The sequence below is a fragment of the Gossypium raimondii genome, chromosome 9 (assembly GCF_025698545.1).
Source record: "Gossypium raimondii isolate GPD5lz chromosome 9, ASM2569854v1, whole genome shotgun sequence".
In the NCBI taxonomy this organism is placed as follows: domain Eukaryota; kingdom Viridiplantae; phylum Streptophyta; class Magnoliopsida; order Malvales; family Malvaceae; genus Gossypium; species Gossypium raimondii.
This window is the reverse complement of record NC_068573.1, coordinates 49789949-49816886: the sequence shown is the minus strand read 5'-3', so window position 1 is coordinate 49816886 and position 26938 is coordinate 49789949. Positions and strand designations below refer to the sequence as shown.

At 34.8% G+C, this 26938-nt stretch overlaps 5 protein-coding genes across 7 annotated transcripts; 4 read left to right on the top strand and 1 right to left on the bottom strand.

The window, feature by feature from the left end:
• Positions 1-2376: 2376 nt before the first annotated feature.
• On the top strand, positions 2377-2861 carry LOC105800844 (homeobox-leucine zipper protein ATHB-6; the record flags this gene model as incomplete). Its single annotated transcript, XM_052621459.1, has 1 exon — positions 2377-2861. A coding segment is annotated over one exon (459 nt), but the record flags the coding sequence as incomplete, so codon positions are not given.
• Positions 2862-4237: 1376 nt separating this feature from the next.
• Positions 4238-6234, top strand: LOC105800834 (uncharacterized). 3 transcript variants are annotated; one of them, XM_012632183.2, is made up of 3 exons: positions 4238-5349; positions 5657-5888; positions 5993-6234. In XM_012632183.2, the coding sequence occupies exon 1, from the start codon at positions 4430-4432 to the stop codon at positions 5297-5299; it is 870 nt and encodes a 289-aa protein (XP_012487637.1). In that variant the 5' UTR covers positions 4238-4429; the 3' UTR covers positions 5300-5349; positions 5657-5888; positions 5993-6234. The 3 variants fall into 3 exon arrangements, with proteins under 3 accessions (XP_012487637.1, XP_012487636.1, XP_052476407.1); XM_012632182.2 differs by lacking the exon at positions 5657-5888; XM_052620447.1 differs by having other exon boundaries at positions 5657-6234.
• A 3924-nt stretch (positions 6235-10158) lies between these two features.
• Positions 10159-12214, top strand: LOC105800831 (uncharacterized). Its single transcript, XM_012632178.2, has one exon. The coding sequence runs from the start codon at positions 10353-10355 to the stop codon at positions 12003-12005; it is 1653 nt and encodes a 550-aa protein (XP_012487632.2). The 5' UTR covers positions 10159-10352; the 3' UTR covers positions 12006-12214.
• A 3595-nt stretch (positions 12215-15809) lies between these two features.
• LOC105800838 (CASP-like protein 1F1) lies at positions 15810-16794 on the bottom strand. The gene is made up of 3 exons (XM_012632189.2): positions 16581-16794; positions 16366-16486; positions 15810-16272 (listed from the first exon to the last, which is right to left on the bottom strand). Exons 1-3 carry the CDS (start codon positions 16778-16780, stop codon positions 16057-16059), a joined length of 537 nt encoding a protein of 178 aa, XP_012487643.1. The 5' UTR covers positions 16781-16794; the 3' UTR covers positions 15810-16056.
• Positions 16795-19771: 2977 nt separating this feature from the next.
• LOC105800829 (probable serine/threonine-protein kinase At1g54610) lies at positions 19772-24084 on the top strand. Its single transcript, XM_012632174.2, has 7 exons — positions 19772-20351; positions 20433-20717; positions 21721-22032; positions 22577-22804; positions 23019-23119; positions 23208-23331; positions 23556-24084. Exons 1-7 carry the CDS (start codon positions 19959-19961, stop codon positions 23883-23885), a joined length of 1773 nt encoding a protein of 590 aa, XP_012487628.1. The 5' UTR covers positions 19772-19958; the 3' UTR covers positions 23886-24084.
• Positions 24085-26938: the final 2854 nt, after the last annotated feature.

The window sequence follows — 26938 nt, the reverse complement described above, 5'->3', positions numbered from 1 at the left end:
CCTCTTGGGCGTGAAAGTGCATCACTTAAAATACGAGAATCATGTGCACTACCTTCCTAACCACTAGAACATAGGCAAATTTCAAATCAAATGTAATGGCGACCAATACATTTTGTGTCGTCCCCATTTACTGCTACGAAATCTTCCTTGCATGCTAAGTGGAACGGATGCACGAATATGAGTTCCATCTAATGCTCCAATACAATCTTTAAAATAAGGATAAAACATTGGATTGTTTCTAATTTCACTAGGAGTTGACTCATCAGGTAATCTAATAACTAGTCTATACAATTTCAAAATAGCTCTCAATACAACCCTAAAGTAATGGTGAACTGTCTGAATTGATCTATAATATCTAGATCCAATCACTCGAAACCTTACATTATGACCAATTATATGTAAAAATATAACTACTTGCTCCCTAATATCGATGATTTAGACGATTGTAACAAATTATTCGTACTAAGAATATCACATAAATTAAAAAAGCGATCAGTCTCATCCTTATTATATCAATGCAATGCTGGTCACCACTATATAAAATACTATTAATATAGTTTTCTCTTTCATAATCTCGATTCACACGAGGCGAGAAGCAATTTCCTTCCTAGTTTCTAATTTTTAATCCAAAGAGCCCCAAAAGCTAAAACTGAAGCCACAACTCCAAAGAATTGCCATTTGATGTTGATTACGATCCATCTACACAAAATAATGCCACACAAATATATGATCACTACTACAAAAGATGCAAGATTTTCATAAGATCACATAAAGTTACCATGACTAGAAAAGTGCATACATACATATCAAGCTAATTATAATTGCCCAATAATAATTTTTTAAAGTAGCACTTAAATATTGATCATAGTTAATACAATACTTCAATTGGTGCAAGAGTTTGTTATATATTATTAGGTTATCTTTCATGTAAAAATATAAAATATTTTTATTATTTAAGTTACCAATACATACATATATTGATCATGTATTTATAAAGAGTTTTAAATTATAATATGTTTCATGTATTTAAAGAGTTTTAAATATATTGATCATGTATTAAAGTTACCATGACTTAAAATATCTTTCATGTATTTGTTATATATTGATCATAGTTAATAATATGTATTTGTTATATATTGATCATAGTTAATAATATGTTTTATAAAGTTACCATGACTTAAAATATATTGATCATGTTTTTATAAAGTTACCATGACTTAAAATATATTGCCCAAAAGCTATAAATGTTGATGCCTCTTTTTTAAAATATAAAAGAGTTTTAAATACTTCAATTGCTATCAAGTGTGTTTTCTTTTTTATTTCAATATAAACAAAAAATTTGACAATTTTATAAATTTTTTATTTCTATTTTTATAATTTTTAAATTATAAATTGATTACTTTTATAAAAATAAATAATGTTTAAGTGCATTTGCTACAATTGCTATATATACGATTAAAATTTCGGACATAATTAACAAAAATATCAGTCTTATCATAAATATAATGACTCATCACTACCATTTCCCAACAAATTACAGAAAAAATGTAAATCAATAATAAACCATACCCAAACACATCCAACAACCATTTAATTCACTTGAACCGAATTATAACAACCACAAATACATATTAGAAGGCTTATCATAAATCAAGCACACCACAAACCTCTTATGAAAATATCGACCAAGGCCACCAACACGCCTACGAATGCTGAGGTAGAGGCTAGGACAGCAAGAAATATACAGCTGGAGGTCAAGCATACAAAGAAATTAGAACCGTTAGGAGCAATAAAAAATAGAAGCTAAGACAATATCAGTCTTGCCATCATCAATAAACATAATCAAAATCCAAATCAATAAACATACAAAAATTGGGTCATCTTCAACAGTTTATTTTAACACAATTACATCCAACTTGTATAAATTAAGGACAACATCACATGTTTTTATCTTTTCAATTCTATAATAATTAAAAACTCCAACATTTCATCCATAATTCACGATATAATATTTAATCATCCTCAACAACTCTCATTACAATATTAACAATAATCAAGAATTATGAGCTAAAAACATGTGAACTTCGCTCGTGTGAATGGAAGTAAAAGAAAAATACTTATTCATAATTTATGATTAGTTTCTTTAAAAAGAATTAACTTATTTTTAAAGGCAATTATTATATAAAATATCCAAAAGCCGTAAGCAGTATCTACATATAATTCAAACATACTAACCCAATGGAGGAAAAATACATAAAAAATGAAACTCTAATATATTTATAATTTAGTTTTTCGAAAACAACCTTTATTCATTTATTTTTCTTTAATTCCCACCTTTATTTCATGTTTCTTTAACCAAAATTCGATGTTTTTAATTCAGTTGATTATGCAGAGGAGAAGAGTTCAAAGAAGCACCAAATTTACAGCAAGGAATTCCAGGCTATGTTAGATGCTTTAGATGAAGAAGACAGCTTAGAAGAAGGTGGTCAAGCAACAGAGAAGAAAAGGCGTTTATCTATGCATCAAGTTAAGGCTTTAGAGAAGAATTTCGATGTGGGAAACAAGTTAGAACCAGAGAGAAAAGTGAAGTTAGCTGAAGAATTGGGGTTACAGCCAAGGCAAGTGGCTATTTGGTTCCAAAACCGACGTGCTCGTTGGAAGACCAAGGTGTTGGAGAAAGATTATGCAATGCTTAAAGCTAATAGAGAGAAGGAACCTCCTAGAAATTGTTCAGATTGCTTGCATAGCCCCTCAGACAATAGACAATTAAGTGGCGATGACTGTCCCTTGGTACCACCAAAATCCTCACCTGAAATGACTGTAAATGGATCTTAAGTTATTTGGGAGAATCATCATGCGCAGAGTCACTTGTTAAATGTGTTTGTTGTATTCAACTGAAGCATGTGCTTGGTGACTGAAGGGTCTCAGTATGGGCTACCAAAGAACTGGATTCAGAGAAAAATCAAGAAGCTGATGAGAAGAAAATTCGGATTGTTTGTCGGAGGGAGGGGACGGATGATCACCATATAAATTGGAAGTGAAGGGTGGGAAAATTATCTTGAATTATATATGCAAAAGCCAAGTCTACTGTGCCTTTCGATGCATTGAGTGAGCTTTGGACTTTCGCTTTTAGCCTCACCACCAAACTGTTGCTTTTTAGAACATTACCTGTTTTTGTCAAAATTTTCACCTTTTCTTTTCTTTAAGAAAAAAATCAAATATTGTTCTAAATAGCTTTGTGAACCAAATTACGAATGGGCGAAAAATTGGGTATCGTTAGTGTCCCTTTGTTCGATTTTGTGGTGGGTGTGGTCATTATAGAGAGAAACAAGAGGGAGGGTTTAGGGGATGAAATATAATATTTGATTGTGGGTAGAAGGGGCCAAATTCTCTTTGATTGTAGGGTGAAGAGTGAGTGAAGACCTCATTTATAGACACTGTGAAACAACATACCGTTAAAACAACAATTATAAGGTGAGAAAATACTTGGAGCAGCAAGATTCACTAAGCATAACAGTATGAGAAATCCAGTCTAGTTGTACTAGCATTCTAAGCATTGAAAACTTCTATTCCACTAAAACCAACGGTTCAGAAAATAGAATCTAGCCTTTAACATGTAGAACTAGAGAAACTAGAAATGACTTTGGGAACAATTTCAGAGCAAAACATACAAATATATGGTTTTATCAGCACACAACAGAGAATCATAAAAACCATGCAGATTAATTTTTGTCTAGACAAAACCGTACACATGGCAACCTCATCCCCCAAACCCCAAAAGAAAGAGGGGAAAAAAAAAGGAAAAAAAGTTATCCTCTATTCAAATTTGCTTTGGTTAGCAACCATTTAACCAGCCACCTGATCATGTGGAGGCTAAAGATACATGCAGGAACCCATATGAAGAAAGAAAAAGGGGAAAACACACAAATCAAATAATGTCTTACCTGAAATTTGCCACAGATCTGACAGAAATGGTGGTTGGAGAGAACGTATTGTGGGGGAAAATCAGTCGACAGATCTTGTGGGGGTGTGGAAATGGAAGGAAATGAAGGAATGAAGGTAGGAGAGAAAACGGAAAATGTCTTACCGAAATGAAGGGCGTAAGACATTTTCCCCAATTTTGTAATAGGTTTTTCCGTGTCTTGGAATTAGTTTTACAAAAGGAAAATATTTTCCTGCTATCAAACACTAGAAAACATGTACCCCTATAAAACACAGCCTTAATTACAAATCTGAGAGACGAGGAGGATAATCAAAGAAGTAAAATTGAGAAGACTTTGGTCGGTTCTTCTAAGAAAAGACTAGAGGGACACGCGTCGCTAACCCAACATCCGCCATTCACTCTCTTCACTTCACCACTTTATTTCTCTCTCTCCACCGAAACTGCAGAGCCCAAAACTCCTCCTTTTTATCTGATAAAAACAAACCAATGGCGGATATACAGCCATCAGATGCCCAGTTAAATGGCGTCGTAGCACCCCTAGTCGTGGCTTCATCTGACACCGTTGGACCCAAACGCCAGAGACGTCCCAGCGTACGTTTAGGCGATATTGGCGGTGACCAACCCCACGATTCTCATCTCCGAAGGCCCTCCTCCTCTTCCGCCGTCACCAAGCCATGGAAACACCAACCCCACTCCGCCGCCGCTGTCACTTCTAAGTCATCCAAGACTCGCGCCCTAACCAATCTCACCACTGACGATGATGAAACTGAAGCTGACCACAATAACACCAATTTGGATGGTGCCGCAATTGCTAGCTGGAGGGTCAAAGATTTCAACAAACGGGGCTCCGCCACTAAACGGGTCCGCTCGAATTGGGTCCCCAAACTCGACGATTTCAGCGGCGGAAACGTCATAATCAACGGCAACAGTACCAACACTACTAACAACAACAATTTGGAAACAGATGATAGATATAGTGGTGATCAAGATAATGATGATTTCGACATGGAGAACTCGGAAAGTCCCATGAAAGAGCATAGTCCAGTTCATTCTTTGGATAACATGGCCAATGAAAGGGAACTTCTTTATCAAAGGAGGCCAATTCGTACAAGGGTTTCGGATCGGGCGGACTTATCCGATTCCGACATAAGGCCGACTGAGGAAGATGGGGTTAGGATATGGTTAAACAGTTTGGGTTTAGGAAGGTACGCCCCTGTTTTCGAGATCCATGAAGTGGATGATGAGGTTTTGCCATTGTTGACATTGGAAGATTTGAAAGATATGGGAATAAATGCAGTTGGTTCAAGAAGGAAAATATTTTGCGCAATCCAGAAGCTTGGTGAAGGTTTTCCCTAACATATTTGAAAAGGGTTTTTTGGAAGGAGAATTTGATCAGCCATGGCAATGTAAGAGCTTCAGCCTTATGTTCAACTTCCTTTTTTTTGTTGTAGAAAAATAGGTGAATCAAATCAGTAGGTAGTTTTTGTGCTTTTGTTAAGGTAGTACTAAGCTAACTGTTGTTGATTGAGAACTTAAATGGAAAACAGTGAAAGAATATAAGCTTTTGTTTTGGTTATAAGGAAAGTGATTAACAATATCAGACAATTTCAACCATTTTGCTTATGGTTTTCTCATTCTTCTTGATTAATGAAATGGAATGTGTTTTTACAATTAGATACTAGAATGCTCTTTCTATGTTGATTATCATCGCAGATTCTTATTCGAGCTCGAAATCAAACAAGGAAGCACTCGAGGGATGTTTGTCTGGATTTAAGTAGTTTTTTCCTGTTTTTATTATGAATTTACTATGGACTGGCTATAGACATCTTCGCACTTCATTTCTCCACTTCTGTGCTCCTTCGGCATTTCCTTACTACTTTATATGCATTTTATATCTCAAGTACACTTTAAATTACTCAGATTCGGGGGTGAATGTTCGGTACGGGTATGTATCCGACATGAGTATGCTCAATTTTCTTTTCTATGTTTTTCCATATAGTTGGAGAACCATACCTTCCATAACAATGTCCGAATATGTGCTCAATACAGGTGTCCACACGGAAAATGAGGAGTTGGAGCATATACCTAGTCCTCTAGAACTTTCCTCTTACCATGCAAATTGTGTTTTAGGATGAAAAAAAAAACCATGTTTGAATTTCTGTTTGCCTTAATTGCACTTTCTCATCATGGTTATGTAAATATTTAGTTGGCAAGTAAACAAATACTGCTACTCACCTGAAGCGCGGTTCCCATTGTTGAAAATTTCTTGTATGTTAAGCTGTTATCATTCAGTTCCTTGTGTTGAATATGCATAAGATATTAGAGTTTTCTATGGCCTAAAATCCCGTAAGCCATCCGCTTAAGGTGTCAGTAAGTTTCTGTGCCCTAATATCGACCCGCACTGATTGAATCAGAGGAGAGAGGCCACACATCAGTAAGTTTCTTATTGCAGATAGGGTTTTGCCATTCTATTTTAACCTAAAAAAGGTGCATGAGTGCTTTAAGTAGTTTGTGCACCTGAAACTCGATAGCTTTTTCAATGGTGGATAGGTACATTTAAGATCTTTTATGCAAGGAAGAGATGTTGGTCAAGTGTGAAAGATAAGAGGCAGTCAGGATAGCCAAAGGTGACTGCCCACTAAGCATTAGGACTATAATGACGTGCAAGTGAAGTGGGAGTCTCAAGAGAGATGAAACTGACCTTCCTTCTCCACAAAATCCTTGTTTGGATATAGGCAAGTCATCCTTGGCTACCCAACAAGACTCTCTAATCTCTATACAAGACCCCTCTTCCTCAAACTTACAAATAAGCATCGAGAAAGGCTAAATTTATAGCCATTGACAAAAAGAAAAAAAGATTCCAGGTGCCTGCAAAACTAGCAGTTTCACGCCTACAGTGATTATGGTTTTATAAGCAAGGCCAACTGTTCCACATGGGCATGGTGGTGACAGAATATATTCCAGTAGTGTATTTAAAAGGACCATACCCACGATTGTATCGGTCAATTTGCTATATCTGCTGTTTCCCTTGCAACAAATCAAACAAATATGGAATAAAACTAAAGGGAAAAGGTTAGCCATCTTGCAATGTCGAGGGACATGTTGGTTAAGCAACTTGCAATGAATCAAGTTGAAATGATGTTAATTAAGTAACGTTTTAACGTAGTAAACCAATCCAATTTGGCTTTTGTTTCTTTCTATTAAACTTAATATTACCTAAAATCTAAATATTCTTATAACCAGCTTTTATTCTCGAATGACAAGCCTCGCATAAAAACTAAAATTTTCTACTTTTGCTCTTGGTTAAAAAAGTACTTTTGTAAAATATTTTTTGTCCCAAAAACACTTTGAAAAACTTAAAAAGTATTTTGCTTAGCGATACTTTTTGTCGCAAAAGTGCGTTTTAGAAACAATGCTAAACTTGACACAAAATGCCTCTACATTGTTGCATCTTCCATTCATATTTTAACATTTGGCTCCATTCCCCTGCAAATTCTAAACTTGTCAAACAAATTTTAATAATTTTTTCTATCGGCTAACCATTGTAAGTAAGAAATTAAACAATTTTACTATTCTGAGCTCTCGATGTGTGCTTTAATATATAAATTGTTTTCTACAACTTACATACATAATCAAGATGACCTTGACTCTAGAAGCCCATCAACTGGTTTATGTAGATCTCGTGGTCCAACTCTTCAAGTAAAAATGCATTCTTCACATCCATTTGCAAGAGGTTGTAATCTTTGCTAGCGGTCAATGGTAGTAAGATTCACATTATGTGACCTCCAGGAGATGTATCTGACTTTGATATCGAAAACAAAATGTCACATTACTCTTAATCTCACAAGAAAATGTTGCAAAATAGATAAGAAAGGAAATATTACTAAAAAGCTCGGGAAGAAAGAAGAGTTGAAAATACCTTATTTGGCGAAAGTTACTACATTTTTACATGCATAAAAGGTTGAGTATTTAGATTTGAGTTTTATTATGTAGTATTTCATGTAAAAATTTTAGTTTGATGAGTTAATTTTAATTTTTATTGTTTTTAATATTTCTGTACTTTTATTTTATTTTACAATTACTTGAACATATATATATTTATAAGATCAGTATTATATTTATAGGAGTTCAGAGAGAAGAAGAAAAACAAAGTTTGAAATGGTGATGTATGGTTAAAAGATGTTTGTTAATAATTAAAAAAATTGTTGTTGTTTTTACTTATTAAGTTTGAAATATGATGAGTCCATCTAATATATATACATAGATGGTATATGCAAAATTGATTTGGGCTGCATGTTCTATCATTGCCTAATCATTGTAGCTCTGCATTGCCGACAAAATCTGACTGCTTATAATACTACTTTTTCAATTTCATATTTGGTTTGGTGACAAATGACAGCCAATGCCCTCACCCTACTTGTAAATATATTACATTTACACCAATGCCGCTTTTATTTTTTTAATTACTTTTTATCTCAGATGTTATTATTTATTTTATATGTTATATTAATAAATAATTTTAAAAATAAGATAAATAATATGAATTATATGTATATTGTGGTTATGTTTAAAATTTTTATGTTTTAACCGGGAATTTTTTAAGTAGTTGATAATTAAAATTAAAATTTGTAATTTAACTCTTTATAAAAGAAAAAAAGACTAAATTTAACAAAATGTAAATATTAAATACTAAATTTAGTCTGTTGTTAACGTTTACAGCTGAACTTCCATTTCTCTTACTCCTTTTCACATTCATGATAATTTCATAAATCTAAAATTCCTCCATCACATTTAATTATGTTCCATTAAATGTCAACTTAGTGGGATCTGCATTTAATTTCTTCTTTAAGGTTGTTTCAAATTTAATCAACATTGTCACCATCATGTTTAGTTTACAATGATGTCATAGTTTCATTTCATTTATGTATTCCTAATTGCTGAATCATTTCATAAAAAATTTATTGGTTTTGTAGTATAAGTATGCAAAAGTCTTTAAATTTTTATAAAAAATATTTAAATCCGTATTTAAAATTTTAAAATGCATCAAAAATCCTCAAACATTTTTAAAAAGGTAATTAAGCTCTGCTTTTGTTTTTCCAATCAAATGGGTGCTTGAACTTTCAAAATACATAAAACACCCTCAAATTTTTTCAAGAAAAACAATTAAACCCCTACTTTTATTAAAAATTAGATTAAAAATTATAACAATTACATAATAATTAATTTCACCTAAATTTGGATAGTTTTAGTAATGTTTGTTTTGTTTTATAACATGATATATTTTACTATTTTGTCCTAGTTCAATTCAAGCATAGTAATAACTCACATTTGTTCACCCTATTCTTCCCTTCAATAATTAAAATTTCATTCACAATAATTTTCGTTAACTTAAAAAGAAGTGGCATTAAAAAAATCTCACTATATATCTACTTTTACTATGCATGCTTAATTTAAAGTTGCATAAAAGTCAAGGATAGCAATAAATAGTAGAAATATAGAAATCACACATCTAGAACATAAAAGTATGTTTAAAACAATAAATAACGAAAAACGTATGGTTTGAAATAAATTAATCATAATAACAAACAAAGTATTTATGATATTAAAATAAAAGATGAGATTAAATTGCAAGTATAATAAATTTAAACATATAAATACATCAAATTAACAATACTAAATGTTATACAATTGTTTATCATGGTATTGTCATGAATTGTGAGTTAATTTCGAGTTGACTTGTAATAACAACTTATCGAGAACTTGAATAATAGTATAAATATACAACTGATGAAGATAATAAATTATACATATTAATATATATATATATATAGTAAAATAAAACTTTAATTAAATAATAAATTTAAAATTTTACTAATTCAATTAACATATTTACCAAAAATATTTAAAATCCAAATCAGATAAAAACATTTAAGTTATAAAATAGAAACCTTACAACCCTACATTTCGATTTTTTACTAACCATTCATATAATATCAGCCACATGAAGCCCCAAAATATAATTTAATAAAAAATTAAGCAAATTAGACCAAGATGGTATATTCTAGTAAAAAGAAATTAAAAAAAAAGAGTAAATATTATCCGGTTATTCCGAAATTGGAAAAGTCAAATGATCGTGAATTGCACGCTCCATAGTTGCGTGTGGTAGTCAAACAACACCAGCCTTCTCTCACAGTATATCTCGGCAATCCCAGCTAATACACACTGCTTGCTGGTGTGCTTGTTTTCGTCGTTTCCCAACACTCTTTCACTCTCTTTTACAGATTCATAAGATTCTAATTCTAAACCCTAAATTATTCTTAGTTTCCCCTTTCACCCCTTTTGGTTTTCTCTCTGTTCACTGCACAAGAAAACTTTGGGTAGCGAAGCAAATAATCTGTCCGCTCCCGCCATGAAAGTACTCGAAAACGACGACCCAATGTCTCTTTCGAATCGTCTTTTGGCTTCTCTTTTGGAGCAAATCCAAAGCATCAACAATTTCAAAGGCAAATGGGCTTTGATCAAATCCAAACTTTCTGGTCTCGGTGCTCAACTGGCCGAGTTTTCCGAGTTTCCCGCTTCTTTGTCTAACCCACTCGCCGTCGACCTTCTTCGTTCCATTTCTCAAACCTTGAATGAGGCTTCATCGCTTTCTCGGAAATGTCAAAGCGCCGATTTGGCCGAGGGAAAACTCAGGACCCAGAGCGATATCGATGCGGTATTGGCTAAATTAGATCGACATATCAAAGATAGCGAGATTTTGATTCGGAGTGGAGTCCTTCAAGACGGTGGGGTCACGGTTTCTTCAAAGAAAGAAGCTGTACGAGTTGAGTCGAGGAACTTGATAACTCGGTTGCAAATCGGAACCACCGAGTCAAAGAACTCAGCCATGGACTCGCTTCTAGGCTTACTCCAAGAGGACGATAAAAACGTGATGATAGCCGTGGCGCAGGGTGTGGTTCCCGTGTTAGTCCGTTTACTAGATTCGAGCTCATTAGAAATAAAAGAGAAAACAGTTGCCGTCATTTCACGGGTATCATCAGTGGAATCAAGTAAACATGTATTGATCGCTGAAGGCCTATTGCTTTTGAACCACCTGCTTCGAGTTCTTGAATCGGGAAGCTGTTTCGCCAAAGAAAAAGCCTGCATTGCTTTACAAGCTTTAAGTTTCTCAAAGGAAAACGCTAGAGCAATCGGTTCCAGGGGTGGGATTTCGTCACTTTTAGAGATTTGCCAAGCTGGTACTCCGGGTTCTCAAGCTTTTGCATCTGGGGTTTTGAAAATTTTAGCTTCTTTCGATGAAATTAAAGAGAATTTCATCGAAGAAAACGCGGTTTTTGTTTTAATCGGCCTTGCTGCTTCTGGGACTGCCCTGGCACAAGAAAATTCCATTGGTTGTTTATGTAATTTAGTTTCTGATGATGAAAATTTGAAGCTTTTGATTGTTAAGGAAGGTGGGATTGAATGTTTGAAGAATTTTTGGGATTCATCTCCCAATCCCAAAAGTCTTGAAGTCGCTGTGGATTTCGTTAGGCAATTAGCTTCTTCTCCACACATTGCAGATGCTCTAATTGCTGAAGATTTCATTCCCCGCCTCGAGTCTGCTCTAAACTGTCGGGTTTTAGCTGTAAGAATTGCAGCTGCTAGAGCTGTTTACGTGCTCGGGTTTAACTCGAAAACAAGGAAAGAAATGGGTGAATGTGGATGTACAATAGCATTGATCAAAATGCTAGATGGGAAAGCTGTTGAAGAAAAAGAAGCAGCTGCAATGGCCTTGTCGTCGCTCCTATTGTACACCGGAAACCGAAAGGTTTTCCGAAACGAAGAGAGAGGGATCGTAAACGCGGTGCAGTTATTGGATCCTTGGATTCAAAATTTGGATAAAAAATACCTTGTTTCCATCTTATCAGAGCTTGTAAGTTCAAAAAATTGCAGGAAGCAAATGGTTGCAGCTGGTGCTTGTGTTTACTTGCAGAAACTTGTGGAAATGAATGTTGAAGGAGCTAAAAAGCTATTGGAGAGCCTTGGTCGTGGTAAAATTTGGGGCGTTTTTGCCAGACCATAGCAATGGAAGATATCTGCAAAATTGGTACATTGAACTGTATGTACAAAACTCGTGTTTTACTTTAAAATTTCTTGTTCATGGTGAATGTTGATTTGCTTAGATTTAGAGTGTAACTGGTAATGAAAAGGAGTTTCTTCATAGGCCTCATAATCTTGGTTTGGTCACCTAATTCAATGAGTTTACATCTATACATGAATCAAGTTGTATGATATTGAATCTGCTGGTCTTATAATTTCTTGAGTTCTTATTGACTTTCAGAAAGGGGTTGTTGTTGATGACTAAGTCTTAACTATATTGAACCTGCTAGTCCTAGATAACTTCTCTTGGTTCTTGGAAATTTCACAAAGACTAAGTCCTTATATTGATTTCTTTTATAATAGCTTCATGTTTGCCTATCAATCTTTGTGGGTCACTTCCTGTATGTAACAAGGTGTGGATGTGAAGCATGTGAACATGTTCTTTCACCATGTGCTTTTCTTCTGTTGTTATTGCCCTCTCTTAACAATAGTTTCCACATTGACTTTGCTTTTTTTATTTTATAAAAACCAAAAAATGGGACCCGACTCCACAGCTTAGTCGGCACCTACACTCTCATAAATCTTATTGTTTAGGATTTAAATTTTGCTATTTGACCCTATATTTTGCGTAAATTATGAATTTAGTACTTATACTATAATTTGATCAATTTTAGTCTCTGTACTTTTTAAATTTTGAAATTTTAGTCCTGATGCAATGGTAACGGTTAAATTACGTTATTAGTCCTGCATTATGCGTAAAGTTATAAGTTTAGTCCACGTTCACCAATAGTCATTAAATCTATTAACTGATTTTTTTTATGCTAATATGTGAAAATAACAAGATTACACATGTGATAATATGTTTGATACTTTAAATTTAAAAATAAGAAAACCTAACTTAATGAATTTGGTTAGGATTAAAATTTTCAAATTCTAAAATATAGGGATTGAAAATGACCAAATTTAAGTATAAGTACTAAATTCACAATTTATACGAAGTATAAAGTTTTATGGCAGAATTTTACCTTTAAATTTCATCGGTATAATTTGGTTATTCCAAAAACAAAGGATTCGAAATTTAAAGCTCTTAAAATTTTACATTTAGCAAGTTTAGATTCTCTTATTTCGGATGCGGAAGGCGTGTTTGAAGGGATAGAAGTTGGTGATCCATGTCGTGTGTTTTCGCGGAGGATCCCATTCTGTTGAAAAAATGCGGCAGCAGCTGAATACCGACTTTGAGGAAAGGAAGAATAAACAAATGCACAACCGTGCTTAAGCTGTTCGTTCTATTAAACTTAGACACCAAGGATGGAGCAATTTATTATTATTATCGGATTATAGGCGTCCGATTGCAAAACGCTACACCATGTGCCTGTGTTGAAGGGAGCTTTTCTTACATTACATTTAGGATTTAGCTTTTCAACTAATTGAGAGCTCATAACAATGTTTTTCTTTTCTTCTATAAGTTAAAAGTTCTATTCAAAATAATTTTTTCTTACAAGTACTGAATTAAATAATTAATGCAGCTACTATAACTAGAATATATTTATTTAAGGTGGGTCTTGTTAATACTGAGTACAACAAGGGAGGATGACAAGAAGGAGATCACAGTTATATGATGGAAGTTGGTTCATCTAAAGAGGTCAAGAGCTAGAGCTGTGACAAGAGGACAGACTGATTGAAAATATGTTTGCACAGAGTAACTTTAGGGTATTTAGAGTTTGATACTTTCTCCATCTTTCTTCAAGGTATTTATAGGAGAGGTCCTCTTGCCAATTGGTATAACGTGTCAGGATATACATTTAGCTCCACAAAATGCGTAAAGAATAATCATGTTCGTATATAATGGGGCTCTATCAGTACGAGGTAGTTATGCCTAAATAGACTCATTATATTGGAAGTATATTCACACTAGGGTAGTGTTCACACTTGAACTAGGGTGGATGGCTCCTCTGAGATAGAATGAATGTCAAACTTAAAGGTATTGAGGTTGGGGTGGCTTGTTGGGATAAAAAAGTCAACACAGAAGTCAACAATGTGTTTGGTGTAGCACTTGTTTGAGTGGTGGAGGGATATAATAATAGCCTCCCCTCCCTCACCGAATCAAACAGGAGGTTATAAAGTGGCTTTTTGTGATATATGATATGAATTTAGATTAAGGTTTGTCCTTTAGGAGAAGATGAAAGAATATCATATTATAGAAGGATAAACATAAATGCGAAGCTTTGGGAAATAGTAACCATGAAGGAGTATTTGACATTGTATAGGTGGTCTAATGTTATTGATCATGGCTCTCGTAACCAAAACAGTGCATTTATGAAGGAAGGTTGAAAAAGCCTATAAATTTAAGTTCTCGTCTTCCTTAAACCATTTTGTTGTCTTTTAATTATTACACCTTTTTCGATTGCGATTTCTTCTCCGTAGTTATAGTTAGGGATTTTCTTTATTTATTTTTTGTTGCTTTCATGATTTTTTTGAAAAATTGTCAAACTCGCAAGGAAAGGTGGAAGAACTAGTTGGGCTTTGTCGCAAAGGGGTGGAGGTAGGTCTTCTACAGTCGATAATAGGGTGGCGATGGCTAATAAGGTGGCCATGGTCAATCCGAAAAGACCTTTGGCAATTGAGAACAAAAAGGGAAAAAAATCCTTAAACACTTAAGAGATTACAATAAACCAGTGTAATGCAACAGAACAGGAAATGCGAAAGGCGTTAAGATGAAAGGGTCTCTTCACAAAACATCTTAAGTATGAGTTTAGTATTTTAGAAGGGAATCATAGCTTGAGCTTTGGTTTGGGCCGCATTATGGTGGGGAAGACAAGATTTTACCTATCGTTATACTTGTTGAAAGTAGGGTTTCATTTGCCACCTTACCAATTAGTCGTGGATTTGTTAAATTCCTACTATTTGGCACCTGGACAACTAGTGGGGAGCTCATGGTGGTTGATAATTGAATTCATAATCAAATGTGGACAAAAGGGTACATGGCCTAACGTGGCATTGTTTTAGTAAATATGATCGGGAAGGAGGGAACAGAGCAGCTTATCTATGGAGGGTGGTGAGCTTGAAACCAGATCCCAAGAAGTATATCATTGCAGAGTTGAAGTTGGAGGAGTCCTTCGAATTCTCTATTGAGTGGAAAAGGCTTATGTTTTCCCGTTATTTGTATCGTCCGAAGCTAGAAGACGTTCATGAGGGAGAGAATGTTCACACCTTCTTTAATCGTAATGGCATCTCAATCATTCCTCATGACATCTCCCTTCTCAGGGGTGTTTCACTATTGTCTTCGTGACAAAGGAGCGAGCTCACTTGGCTCTCCTTCAAACACTTGGACTTGGAAAAGCATACCCGGGGAATGGGGTACACCCTTTCAGATTTGGGAGATGGTTTTAAGAATATTAGGCGGTGGAAGTGATGTGAGTAGTTTTAGCCATACGACTTGAGAGATGCTATTGCCAAATACCTATGGAATTTGTGTCTGGAACCTTTGAATTTTCTTTTAAATTATGCAAGTTTCCCGGTTCATAAATGATAAATTCCTCCCGAATCTTCACATGTAGCCTCAATTTTTTTTTTTTATATCTAGATGGGATTCAAATTTGGAACCTCAAAATCTCCCCCTACTAAATAATACTTCTAAATATTACACTTTAAATAAATAGTGGATTTAACTCTTAAGTAAAAATAAAAAATAAAATTAATCTGGACTCGATCCATAGAGAAGAGTGATAACAACTTACTATGGTTGGACTTGAAGCTAATAAAACCAACAGTGGACTGAAATCGACACTTTTGGACTTAAAATTTGCTTAATTTTGCTCCAGAAACCCAGCCCGCTTACATCCCATACCCACAAAATAGTCCTCAGAACCCGACTTTAATTGGTATGAACGACAATATCTGTCGCTCTTATTCTTGCACGCTTAAGGCTAATAGATACCAACCCACTAATGATGAAAGTTCAGTAATTTCATCATCACCCACCAAAACTATGAGTCATCATCCTCACCCCATCTTCTCCAAATTTATATCCCGTTTTAGATTTGTCTAGACTTGCCGGCCGACATGACGGTAAGCACCAGCAAGCAAACCACTGCAACATACGACAGTGCCATTGAAACGGTCACCTTGTCGCAGAATTTCTCGAAACGGTCGCAGATTTTAATCCAACCAGTGTGGCCGTTACCGTCACGTGCTACCATTCCGATCGCCGTCCCTGCCGCCAAACCGGAAAGAACCAGAGACATCATCATCTGCAATGTCCCAAACCCCGCCGGATTATCAAAAAAGAAAAAAGAAAAAAGCGTGACATATCACATATTTATATTAAAACCATCACTATATACCAAATCGTGTAGGAAGAAGAAGAAGTAGATAGTAGCAGTCAAGGCATGGCGGGCAAAGAACATAAAGAACAACGACATCAAACTGAAACCGAAAGCAATGGCATTTGCATAGGCAAAGAACCTGAAAAAAAAGAGAGCAAAAAATGGAGGATATTATTTAACACTATATGAGCTCTGGAATATATCACATAATAAAACAGCTCGAGTTGTTTTACTTGAAAGCAGGTGAATAGCTATATCGAGCATCAAAAGACATGCCGAGAACTTCAACAGTTTGGTTTGCAGTGAAAATCACCCATGCGGCGGCCATTGCTGTCGCAGTCGCCGCAATTCTCAAACAGATTTGTGTAGCTAAGACAAACTTGTCTGTTTTGTTAGGTGCCTTTGCTCGAACGTTGGCTTCCTTGATTTCCATCGTAAACAGTGAAGAGAAACTGCAGAATAGCTGAGGGGTTAAGTTCACGTGGAGGTTATTTATAGAAGAATAAACAAATCGTAAAAAATAATGACTCGAATTTCAAAAAAGAATGTACTCCACACTCCACTTAATTTCAAAAAAGTGTATCGTGATGTTAGGTAATGAGACAAAATTAATAATTTATTATTATTTAAGATTTGCACACCCAATCGAATCAAATGGGTTTTATATTATTTTATTTTGTAGAGGCCGATGAATGGGCATGAAAAGCAAAGCACAGATGAATTAAAGGATTTCCAACATGGTATTCGCAATAAAAACGTGAAGAAAAAAAAATGTTTGATTTTTTGCCAAAGAAGCAGAGATATGGTAAACCGTACGTAATGTAAATGTAAAGTTTAGTTTAGTTTTCCAAGTACCAAACAGACCTTTGCTCTACTCCTTGACGTAAGTGGTCTCCGATGCAACCTTTTCCCGTATGAGAAGGGCAAACCAATCCCAACCTACGATATGTGTTTTAATTAGATGCGTATGCTCAATTTTATATAAATTTATTTATATACAAAGGGTTGGGAATTAAAACTAAAAATTAAAACCAAAAGCTAAAAAGGTTGTATGTTTTAATTTTGTGAAGAGACTAAAAACCAAATTTCTCATTTAGTTAAAAAGGGGCAAAACTCTTATTTGCCCTTACTTACGACCCTATTCCATATCCGTATAGGATTTTTCTTTTCCTATAAAAGGAAGAGGAAACTTGGCTCGAAATTATGAAATTTTGACTTTCCAACGCCATAAATGGAACATGTTAGAACCTGCTATGTGTAGCTAGCTCTACATTCATCCTATGATATCATATGTAGGGAGTGTAATTGGTTTACTCTAAACATTTTTTTTAACAAAAAATTGATTGATTTTATTTAAAAAATTAATTAAACGATTTTGATTCGGTTTTTTATTAATTAATTTTGAGATATTGACTTGGGTTTATACAGTTAAATTTTTATTATTTATTATAAATATATAAATAATTTAAAAATAATTCAAAAACTGCTAACCAATTAAATTAATTGGTTTTTTCTTTTTCTTTTATAGTAAAGCGGATGTACTTCTAAACTTTGGTATAAGAGTTTGAAACATCCATCCTCCTAATTTGTGAGATGAAAACACTCAAAATATTTAATTGAAAATCTTATATCCAAACCTTTTCAAATTTGTAGTACCATCTTTCCACGTTTGGTGTATCAACAGTCATTATTGTGGATTAGGGTAGATGAAGCCGGATTTGAAATTCTTATTCAAAATTTGATGTGTATGAAGTATGAGTCAATGTCTTAAATGAATCAAGAACAGAAATTAATAAAATTTAAGCTATCAATTACCAAAAACAGGTAGGAGTAATCAACACTTTACAAATTTTGATATTTAACACTAGAATTTATAACGAAAATGTAAAACCTAACAAAATAAAGGAAACAGATCAACAAGAATGGCCAGCCTGCACCTAGCTTTAGCCTGTTAGCTGGTTGGTGTTTTGCATGTGTTTCATAGCTTCCTGTGTTCTTTCATCCGGAGACCTTGAGTGGTCTCATCTTTAACAGCAACTTTCACCATAGTCAAATCCATTTCCATCAACTTCAAAACCCCAAACAATCTTCCACTTTCCCTTCATCCCTCAACGTCTCTGCTTCTTCCCTTGCTCTTTCCCCGCTTTTGCCAACCCAAACTCTCTCCCCATCAACCCTACCAGCTTTTCCAAAAAATCCATTATCACCTACTCTCTCCAAGTTAATCTCCTTGGTCCTCCTCCATCACACCTCGAGATTCGGTGGTTCCGGTTTCGGACGATTTCCGATCCTCTTCGTTTCAGCTTTCGGTGCTTATGGAGATTGGAGATGCATGGGAAGTGCAGTTGATGGGGAAATGTAATGTTTTTGGTTGATAAAATAAATTTATAGTAACCAAAACAAGAACGTCTATATGAGTAGTAAAGGTGTACCATTTATACGTAATTTTCATGATAACTAGCCTTCTCTTCACCAAATATTATGATGATTTGATTTAACTCTGCTAATTTAATTTTAATATTAAATCATAATTCTTATTTTATTTAAAAATTTAATCAAATAGCACTCATATTTAAAAGGGATTTATTAACTTTAATCTTTTCATATTATAATCATTAGACTTTAAATCATATTGTCAAATTAATTAAAAAATCTTATTTTTTAACCGTGAATTTGCTATATTAGTATGCTTTCAAATTATACTATGGAATATTCAACTTATCTTTAGAATATACTATAATTAAAGAAAATATGGAATTATGATATTAAATTTTGGATTGCATTATAAGATGTTAATTTTAGAAAAGAAATATAAAGTATGAATCGGACATTAATTCTGGCATTAATTTAGCGACGTTTGACTTTGATTTATATTGACCGAAAATCAAAAGATTGGCATAAATCACGCATATGCCATATATTCTAATCTCTTAAAAATATTAAAATTAGAGTTTTCATTTATAATCAACCACAAACAATTAATTGATGTATTTTAAAAATAATTAAAGTTTATCAAATCTAGTTCAACCGCTACTTAAAAGTCTTAATCCAGCTTTCTTTTTGGCCATCATTTTCACAACTTAAAACATATTTTATAAAACAAGACATTCATTATCAAAGTTCAGATGGCAAGTAATTATTATGAAGGGAAATGTTACAAATATGTTTGCTGGTAACTACCCATTAACATCAACTTTTTTTTTAAAATTAAAATATTTGAAAATTTTAAAAGAGGACTATTTTTTTAGTGCAAAAGAAAATTAAAAGGGAAAAAGCATTATTATAATATATGTACGTTCGACACGAATCAACGGATCGTCGTCTACGCAATTTTCGTACGTGGCAATTCCGTAGTTTTGGTGGAGTCAGCGCCTACTTTTAAAAACCAAAAGTAAACAAATAAAACAGGACTCTCCCACTCAGTGTCTCTGTTAAGCTATGCTACCTTCGTCTCCTTCGCGGGGATTTCTCTTTTTATTTCTTTTTATTTTTCTCTTTTAGATTAGAACCTGCTTCAAGTTTGAGACCTCCATTGGTTTTCTAACTCCTTTGAAGCCCGCCGTTTAACCTTCAGTCTTTTTTCGTTTAACTCTTAATACTTTTTCCGTTTCATGCATTATTGGCCGCCATGCATTTGCCTTGATATTATGGGTTGCATCATCAGAAAGCAATCAAAATCACTTCCATCGGATCGCCCCACCTCAACTCCACGTCGTCTTCGTACTCGTCGTCGCCAGAGATCTAACGAGCCATCCACGGTAGTTTCAGTAACTGACGCCGTTGACGGCGTCGTCGATGTCAAACAGAAAGGGAGGCGGAGGCAACACCAGCAAAAAGAGAATCACACCGGAGATTTCCCGGTTATACTTCCGCCTCCGGAGAGACGGAGAACGCCACAGGACGCGAACCAACAAGAGTGGCCTTCTTGGCTAATAGACGTCATTGGGGAAGCCATCAATGACTGGACCCCGAGACACGCCAGCACCTTCGAGAAGCTTGACAAGGTATCAAACTTTTAGTTTCCTTTTTTCTATCATCATTTTAATCCTAACAACTTGGTTTTTTCTTTTTTTCTACTTTTAAAGATTGGACAAGGAACTTATAGCAATGTGTACAAAGCCAGGGATCTATTAACAGGGAAAATAGTGGCATTAAAGAAGGTTAGGTTTGACAATTTAGACCCACAAAGTGTGAAGTTTATGGCTAGAGAGATTCTTGTATTAAGAAAGCTGAACCATCCCAATGTAATCAAGCTTGAAGGTTTAGTTACTTCAAGAATGTCTTCTAGTCTTTATTTGGTTTTCGATTACATGGAGCACGATCTCGCCGGCCTCACTGCCTCGCCAGGGGTTAAGTTCACTGAGCCTCAGGTACTACCATTCTTTCTTCAAATGGCTCCATATCTTGCTCTTGCGTGTCTATATGAGATTTTGGGACCTATGGCGATATGATCCTCTCAGGACCCTCCAAATATATGAAAACGCTTAGAAGAATTGAACTTTCCTGTCTTAGAGAAACACCCCTCCGAGTGACAAAGTTTGGAACTACATGGTTCTTGTACTTTTTTGTGTTTTGCTTCTTGTGGACTTTTGAAGGTACTCAGGCATATCTGTAGCTACTTGGGTCCCATTTTATCTTTTGAGCTTGTTAAATATCTTTATATTTGTACTATTTTTGGGCATGCAACTTCATGGAAATTTCCTTCTTGTCAAATTCCGGAATTAGATTTCCATTTTCTTTTGAACTATAACTTTAATTGGATAGTTTCTAGATGGAGTGAATGAGAAATAACAAGATAAGAAAAGAGGCTACTTTTTAAAAATAATTGGCTAACAGCATGTAGCTGTTAATCTATCTTTTGGTTTCTGGGAACAGAACAAGCTGATAAATAGAACTGATGAACCATTAACAGCTTACTTATCTCATCACGGTGATTTCTCACCTTTCTTTTTTAAGTTAAATTCCTTTGAAACAATATTTATGTTTTGTGAAATTTTGAAGCATATAAACTTGTAACAATCAATTGCTTGCATCAGAATTTCGATTCATTTCCGAATTTTGATATTTGTTGCATGAATTGGAGAAGTGCTTCGAAATGGTGGTAGTTTGTACATATGTTGCTGTATATGAAGATATTTCCAGTAGTAAATTGGAAATGGTTAAGCCTACCTCAAATTAAATGCTTAATTTCAAGATAGAATCGGGTTTTATCAGCATCTTGCAGAAATATATATTGAAATTCCCCTGCAAGGCTCGTTATGGCTTCTGGAATTATGCACTTGAAATTTTCAGTTTTCGGGTGGTAAGTTTTATGTGGCTGAAGATGTCAAAATTAGATGATCGATTTCTTTTGATGAATCTTCCCTCTGGCAGGTTAAATGCTTTATGAAGCAGTTACTTTCAGGGCTAGAGCATTGCCACAAACAAGGCGTTTTGCATCGTGATATCAAATGTTCCAATCTGCTTATTAACAATGAAGGGATTTTAAAAATTGCTGATTTCGGACTCGCTACCTTTTACGAACAGAAGCAGCCCTTGACTAATCGAGTAATCACTCTCTGGTACCGTCCACCTGAACTACTTCTCGGTACAACTTATTATGGTGTTGGGGTTGACCTCTGGAGTGCAGGCTGTATTTTGGCAGAGCTCTTTTATGGTAAGCCAATAATGCCAGCAAGAACAGAGGTATTCATTTTCTGTTTTTTTTTTATCCCTATAGGATCTTTGATTTTTTGTGAATCTGATGGAATGTGAGTTAATGGTGGTGCAAGCCATCATGTAGTCATGCTTAGAAATATTTCTTCTTACATGTTGCTTACCATAATAGATTTCCATGTATGGTATACTATTGCATATAGTCAGCTCAGCCTTAGAATAGTTTTTGATACGGCCATTGGTAATTGAACATTGTAGCAGCTCTTAATAAGCTCGTTTCTGAATGTTCTGGGTTTGTGATTTCTTAACTAGTGCCGATTGACAACAAAAATAATGCTTTGTTAAACATTGTTGCAAACTGCTTGTCAAGTCAAATGAATATGTATATTTTATCATATACCAATGAACTGTGTGTTACTCTTGGAAAGTCTTGAAATCTAATTAGTTTGGTATTTGTGTTGTAACCACTAATGCTTCTGGTTTGTTTGATTTGGTACTGTATTGTTTTCTATATGTTGATAAAATTCTTCCCCTTTTCTCTTTTCGGCTAACACTGGATTTATATCGTGCTTAGGTTGAACAACTGCATAAGATATTCAAGTTGTGTGGATCCCCTTCTAAGGAATATTGGAAGAAATCCAAATTACCGAATGCTACACTCTTTAAGCTACAGCATCCATACAAACGCTGTATAGCGGAAACCTTCAAGGACTTCCCATCTTCTTCTTTACCTCTAATTGAAACTCTTCTTTCAATAGACCCCGAAGAACGAAGTACTGCTATTGCAGCTCTTAAAAGTGAAGTGAGTGATATTAGCTTATTAATGCATCTTTCAAGCAAGTCAATATTTGTGTTGTACTTGTATCTATATTCGCATATAGAAAGACAGTTCTATTGATTTACATTGCTAGAGCTAGATAACAAAAACAAGAGCATTTCATGCATTCCTGGGACTTGAATGATGTATATCCTTTGCTACAAACGATTTTGTGAACTATTTGCTTTTCTGTATGCAGTTCTTTACCACTGAACCATACGCTTGTGAGCCATCCAGTTTGCCAAAGTTTCCTCCCTGTAAAGACATGGATGTAAAATTGAGAGCTGAAGAAGCGAGAAGGTTAGCGGACTTACTTTTATCACCTTTCGTTTTCTTTGGTAAGTTCCGCTATATAGAGATAGCTGAGATATATCTTTCTTGTATATAGGTTAAGAGGTCTAGACAGCAAAGTTAATGCAGTAGATGGCACCAGGAGAATTAGAGTTGGTGAACGTGCTAGTCGGGCAATTCCAGCCCCCGAAGCAAATACAGAGATTCAAGCAAAATTAGATGTGAGTAGGAGACTTTGCTCACATTCTCATCTTTTAAGAAATTGAACACAGTCGTACAGGATGCATACTTGTACTCAACTTACACCCGTGTCCAAGTAACATAATTTAGGTTGAAGACCAAATACGAGCATACCTTCCTCTTATAATTTAGCATGTTTAATGTGTTTTTGTTCCCAAGGTTATCTTATGAGATTCAGCCACGTTCTTTGTTTGCTGGTTTCCAGAAAAGGAGAGTAATGACACAAACAAATGGGAAGAGCAGGAGTGAGAAATTCCCACCACCTCATCAAGATGGAGCTGTTGGGCATTCACTAGACGCAGATGCATCGCTTAAGGGCTCTATCACATCTTTTGGTGTGAACAACACTCCCTTCAGCTCATCGGTTTTGAACACGTCATCGGGATTTGCCACCGGCCCTCCCATACAAAGGAAAACCAACAAAGACCCTCGGCGAGCTACATCTAGGGAGTTTGTCCACAGTTACAAACCGACCTCAATAGGTCTATCCTTGGATTTAGGGTGTAAACCCGAGGTGTTGGGTTGCCAGAATTAGATTACAAGTTTGTATAAGTCATATTGGTTTTGGAACTTCAAAATAAAGACGGCCATTTCCTATTTATTTGTGATTTGGTGATTAATCTGCCTGTGCAGATCCTTTTTGTTTATAAACTCATAGTTGGGATACTTTGTCAAAAAAAGAAGGGTGTTTATTTAGCTCCCGGTTATGGAATTTTAAAAGTCATTTCTTTTTCTTTGTTAGGGACTTTAAAAAAATTGTTAGCTGAATATTTTTTTTTATATTTTTACTTGTAACTTCTCACTATCCTCAAGATTTTACTTAAGTATTTTGTTACTTTATTTATAAATTAAAAATGCAATATTTTTATCTCTTCAATCAATAAAATTAAATTGATTAAAATAGAATTTAAAAGACTCTTGAACGCAATAATTAATAAAAGTGTAAAGTAAAAAGATAAGTAAAATAAACTCAATGAATTTTTGATATTTTTGACAAATGTTGAATTGCAATGTATGAATTTTAATTAGACTTATTCTAATTATTAGTCCGCTCATATTTTATATGGTAAAAATTTTATAGAGAGTATTGTATTAGAAATTTAATTATATATGTTAAATTAAAGAGAAAATTATCATTTTTCTTATGTTAATGTAGGAGGACTAATTTTAATAGTAGAGGTAAATGAAATTTCTAATGAAAATATCAATTTACTCTTTAATTTAAGTATAATATTTTTTGGTAAATAGAATAAAATGTAATTCGACTCTTATTATGGGGGCTTCATGGTTATTTTACCATTTTATATTGGTTTGATTTTATTTATTTTATAAATGTTTTGTGGCGCTTGTTTTTATATGTTTATAAATTCTGCCGGAAAAGGCATTCTTGCTTCACTTCACTAGTTGTTTTTCAAAATAGTCGAGGGAATGGAACCCGATCCTTTTGCTTGGATACTCGAGGAATGCCGATACTCCTCCCCCTCTGACATAACCACCGTAGAATACGGTCCGTATTTTGGGCTCTCCGACTCCGACTCCGACTCCGACTGCGACATCAACTCCGATGCTGCCTTCCAAAATCCGGTCAACTCCACCGACGTCGTGATATTACCTGCTCTTGACATTTCTGAAGATGAAGAAGTCTTCCACACCCCTCCTGAGTCCAGGTCGACTAACGCCTCCTCTGATAACTGCAACAACAACGATGATCCAGTGATCGTTGATTGTGAAGCTGTGGCGAACAGCGGCAGGAAGAGTAAGAGGGTTACGGAAGAAGAAGAGAATGGAGTTTCGAAAAGATTGAAAGCAAAGGCTATTGAAGCTACGGCTATGAGCGACACCGACACCGAGGAATTGCTGGAGTGGTTCAAGAACTCTGATCCATCTCCTGAAGGTACGCCGGAAATAGAGATTCAAAATCTGCAAAATCATGGATCTAATTTTGAAGTTGGGGAAGGAAGCGTTAGGGTTAGGGTTAGCAGCCATGAAGGAAGGAATCTGGGGAAACGTGTACTCCCTTCATGGGCCAATCCGAGGGTGAAGGGTGATGAGGAAGCGGAGATTAAGGAAACCAATTTGCCTCCATCAGTGAAGGGGAGCGTTGGCGATGGTGAAAGAGTTGAGCAAGAACCGGTCCATCCTAGTACGGCTTCTGGTCCTTCAAGAGAGAATCATGATGGAGTTAATGATGTTGACGTGTTGCTCCAAGTGGGAAAGGATGGTGATGATGAGGAAGAAGAGAAGCTAATCTGTGTTAGTATTTTGGAAGTTGCAGAGAAGAAATGGGGTCCGTTTTGATGATTGATAGGGTTGCTGTTGCAGGCAGGATTTTATGGGTCTTTTTGAGTAAACTTTAGGAAACAAATGGAAGACAGCAGGCATTCTGTATGAAGGTGTTTTTTGTGGTACACATGGCCAGGTAAATCGGAACTAAGGAACTGGCCACAGGGTAGATATTTTGTAGTTGATGTTCATGCTTTAATATGGTATGTATAGCTGTCTATGAAATGTGGAAATACTTTTGGTTTCTGGCTTTGATGCCAATTTATGTTTATGATGCTTGTTGCTGCTCTAGATTTAGAATGTATAAACTATATTTTAAATATTTAAATATAATTATTAAATATTTGTAATTAGCATTTTAAAAAATATTTTTTATTTTTAATTAATGATTTTAATATATTTGTAATTAAGCATAAAGAAAGAAAAAGGAAAGTATTATGTTATTGGAGGGGTAAAAAAGTAATTAAGTATCAAAAGTATTTTTAGGAGAAGAAAAGTTAAAATTTTTAGCTTTTCTTTTTCAGAAGTGCTTTTGAAAAGCTCTTCTGAAAAGTTAAAAAATTAAGAAAGAATAATTTGTTCTTCACAGTTTTTCTTTTAAAAGTAGTTTTAGAATCAGAAGTAATTTTTTTAAGTACTGAAGAACTGGTCGTTACTGTTTGTGATAATATGCGTTGAATTGGTGGTGGTGTAGTAAAGTGTAGGATTTGAAGCATGCTTGAAGGTTTAAACCCAATATCATGGTGACTTGCACTTCAATTCATCGTATCCATATCCAATAGCCTCCAAAATGGCACCTCAAAGCTTCCTTTTTCCTCAAATATGATGATATAAGCAATTGAATAAAAAGAAATTAGTGCATGCTTACACTACTAGAAGCAACATCGGATGTTTTACAAGAGCTACCTTTGGATTCGAATTTCTTTGATTGAAATATATGAAAGGGCTTATTACTTTTCAATACTTAAAGCATCACTTGATTAATCCTTACCTTTACAAGAATCAATATGAATTTATGTTCATCTCTGAAAAGAATGGTTTTCATATAAGGCCAAAATCTTTTGGGATCACCACTAAAATGCTCTCATGACTCATATGGCATTGTAGAAGGCAGATGAAACCCACAACTGTTCAAAGATATTTCAGCAAAACCTAATTCAAAATGAATAACACTACACAATGGAACCATTCATTGCTATGCGCAGCTAAAATTTTATATCCAAAGATTTTCATGAAATTTTTTTTTTCAAGTCTAGCCCACAAGAAGTCCTCAGCTATGTTCTAAATTTTAAATTACTAGTTACT

Coding starts and splice junctions, on each gene's coding strand:
- LOC105800838 (XM_012632189.2), bottom strand. CDS start 16,780: ATGGAAATCAAGGAAGCCAACGTTCGAGCAAAGGCACCTAACAAAACA. Junction 16,487..16,580: donor AGCTATTCACCTGCTTTCAA/GTAAAACAACTC, acceptor CTTTTTTTTCAG/GTTCTTTGCCTATGCAAATG. Junction 16,273..16,365: donor TCTTCTTCCTACACGATTTG/GTATATAGTGAT, acceptor GGGACATTGCAG/ATGATGATGTCTCTGGTTCT.
- LOC105800831 (XM_012632178.2), top strand. CDS start 10,353: ATGAAAGTACTCGAAAACGACGACCCAATGTCTCTTTCGAATCGTCTT.
- LOC105800829 (XM_012632174.2), top strand. CDS start 19,959: ATGCATTATTGGCCGCCATGCATTTGCCTTGATATTATGGGTTGCATC. Junction 23,120..23,207: donor AGAGCTGAAGAAGCGAGAAG/GTTAGCGGACTT, acceptor TCTTGTATATAG/GTTAAGAGGTCTAGACAGCA. Junction 23,332..23,555: donor AGATTCAAGCAAAATTAGAT/GTGAGTAGGAGA, acceptor GCTGGTTTCCAG/AAAAGGAGAGTAATGACACA.
- LOC105800834 (XM_012632182.2), top strand. CDS start 4,430: ATGGCGGATATACAGCCATCAGATGCCCAGTTAAATGGCGTCGTAGCA.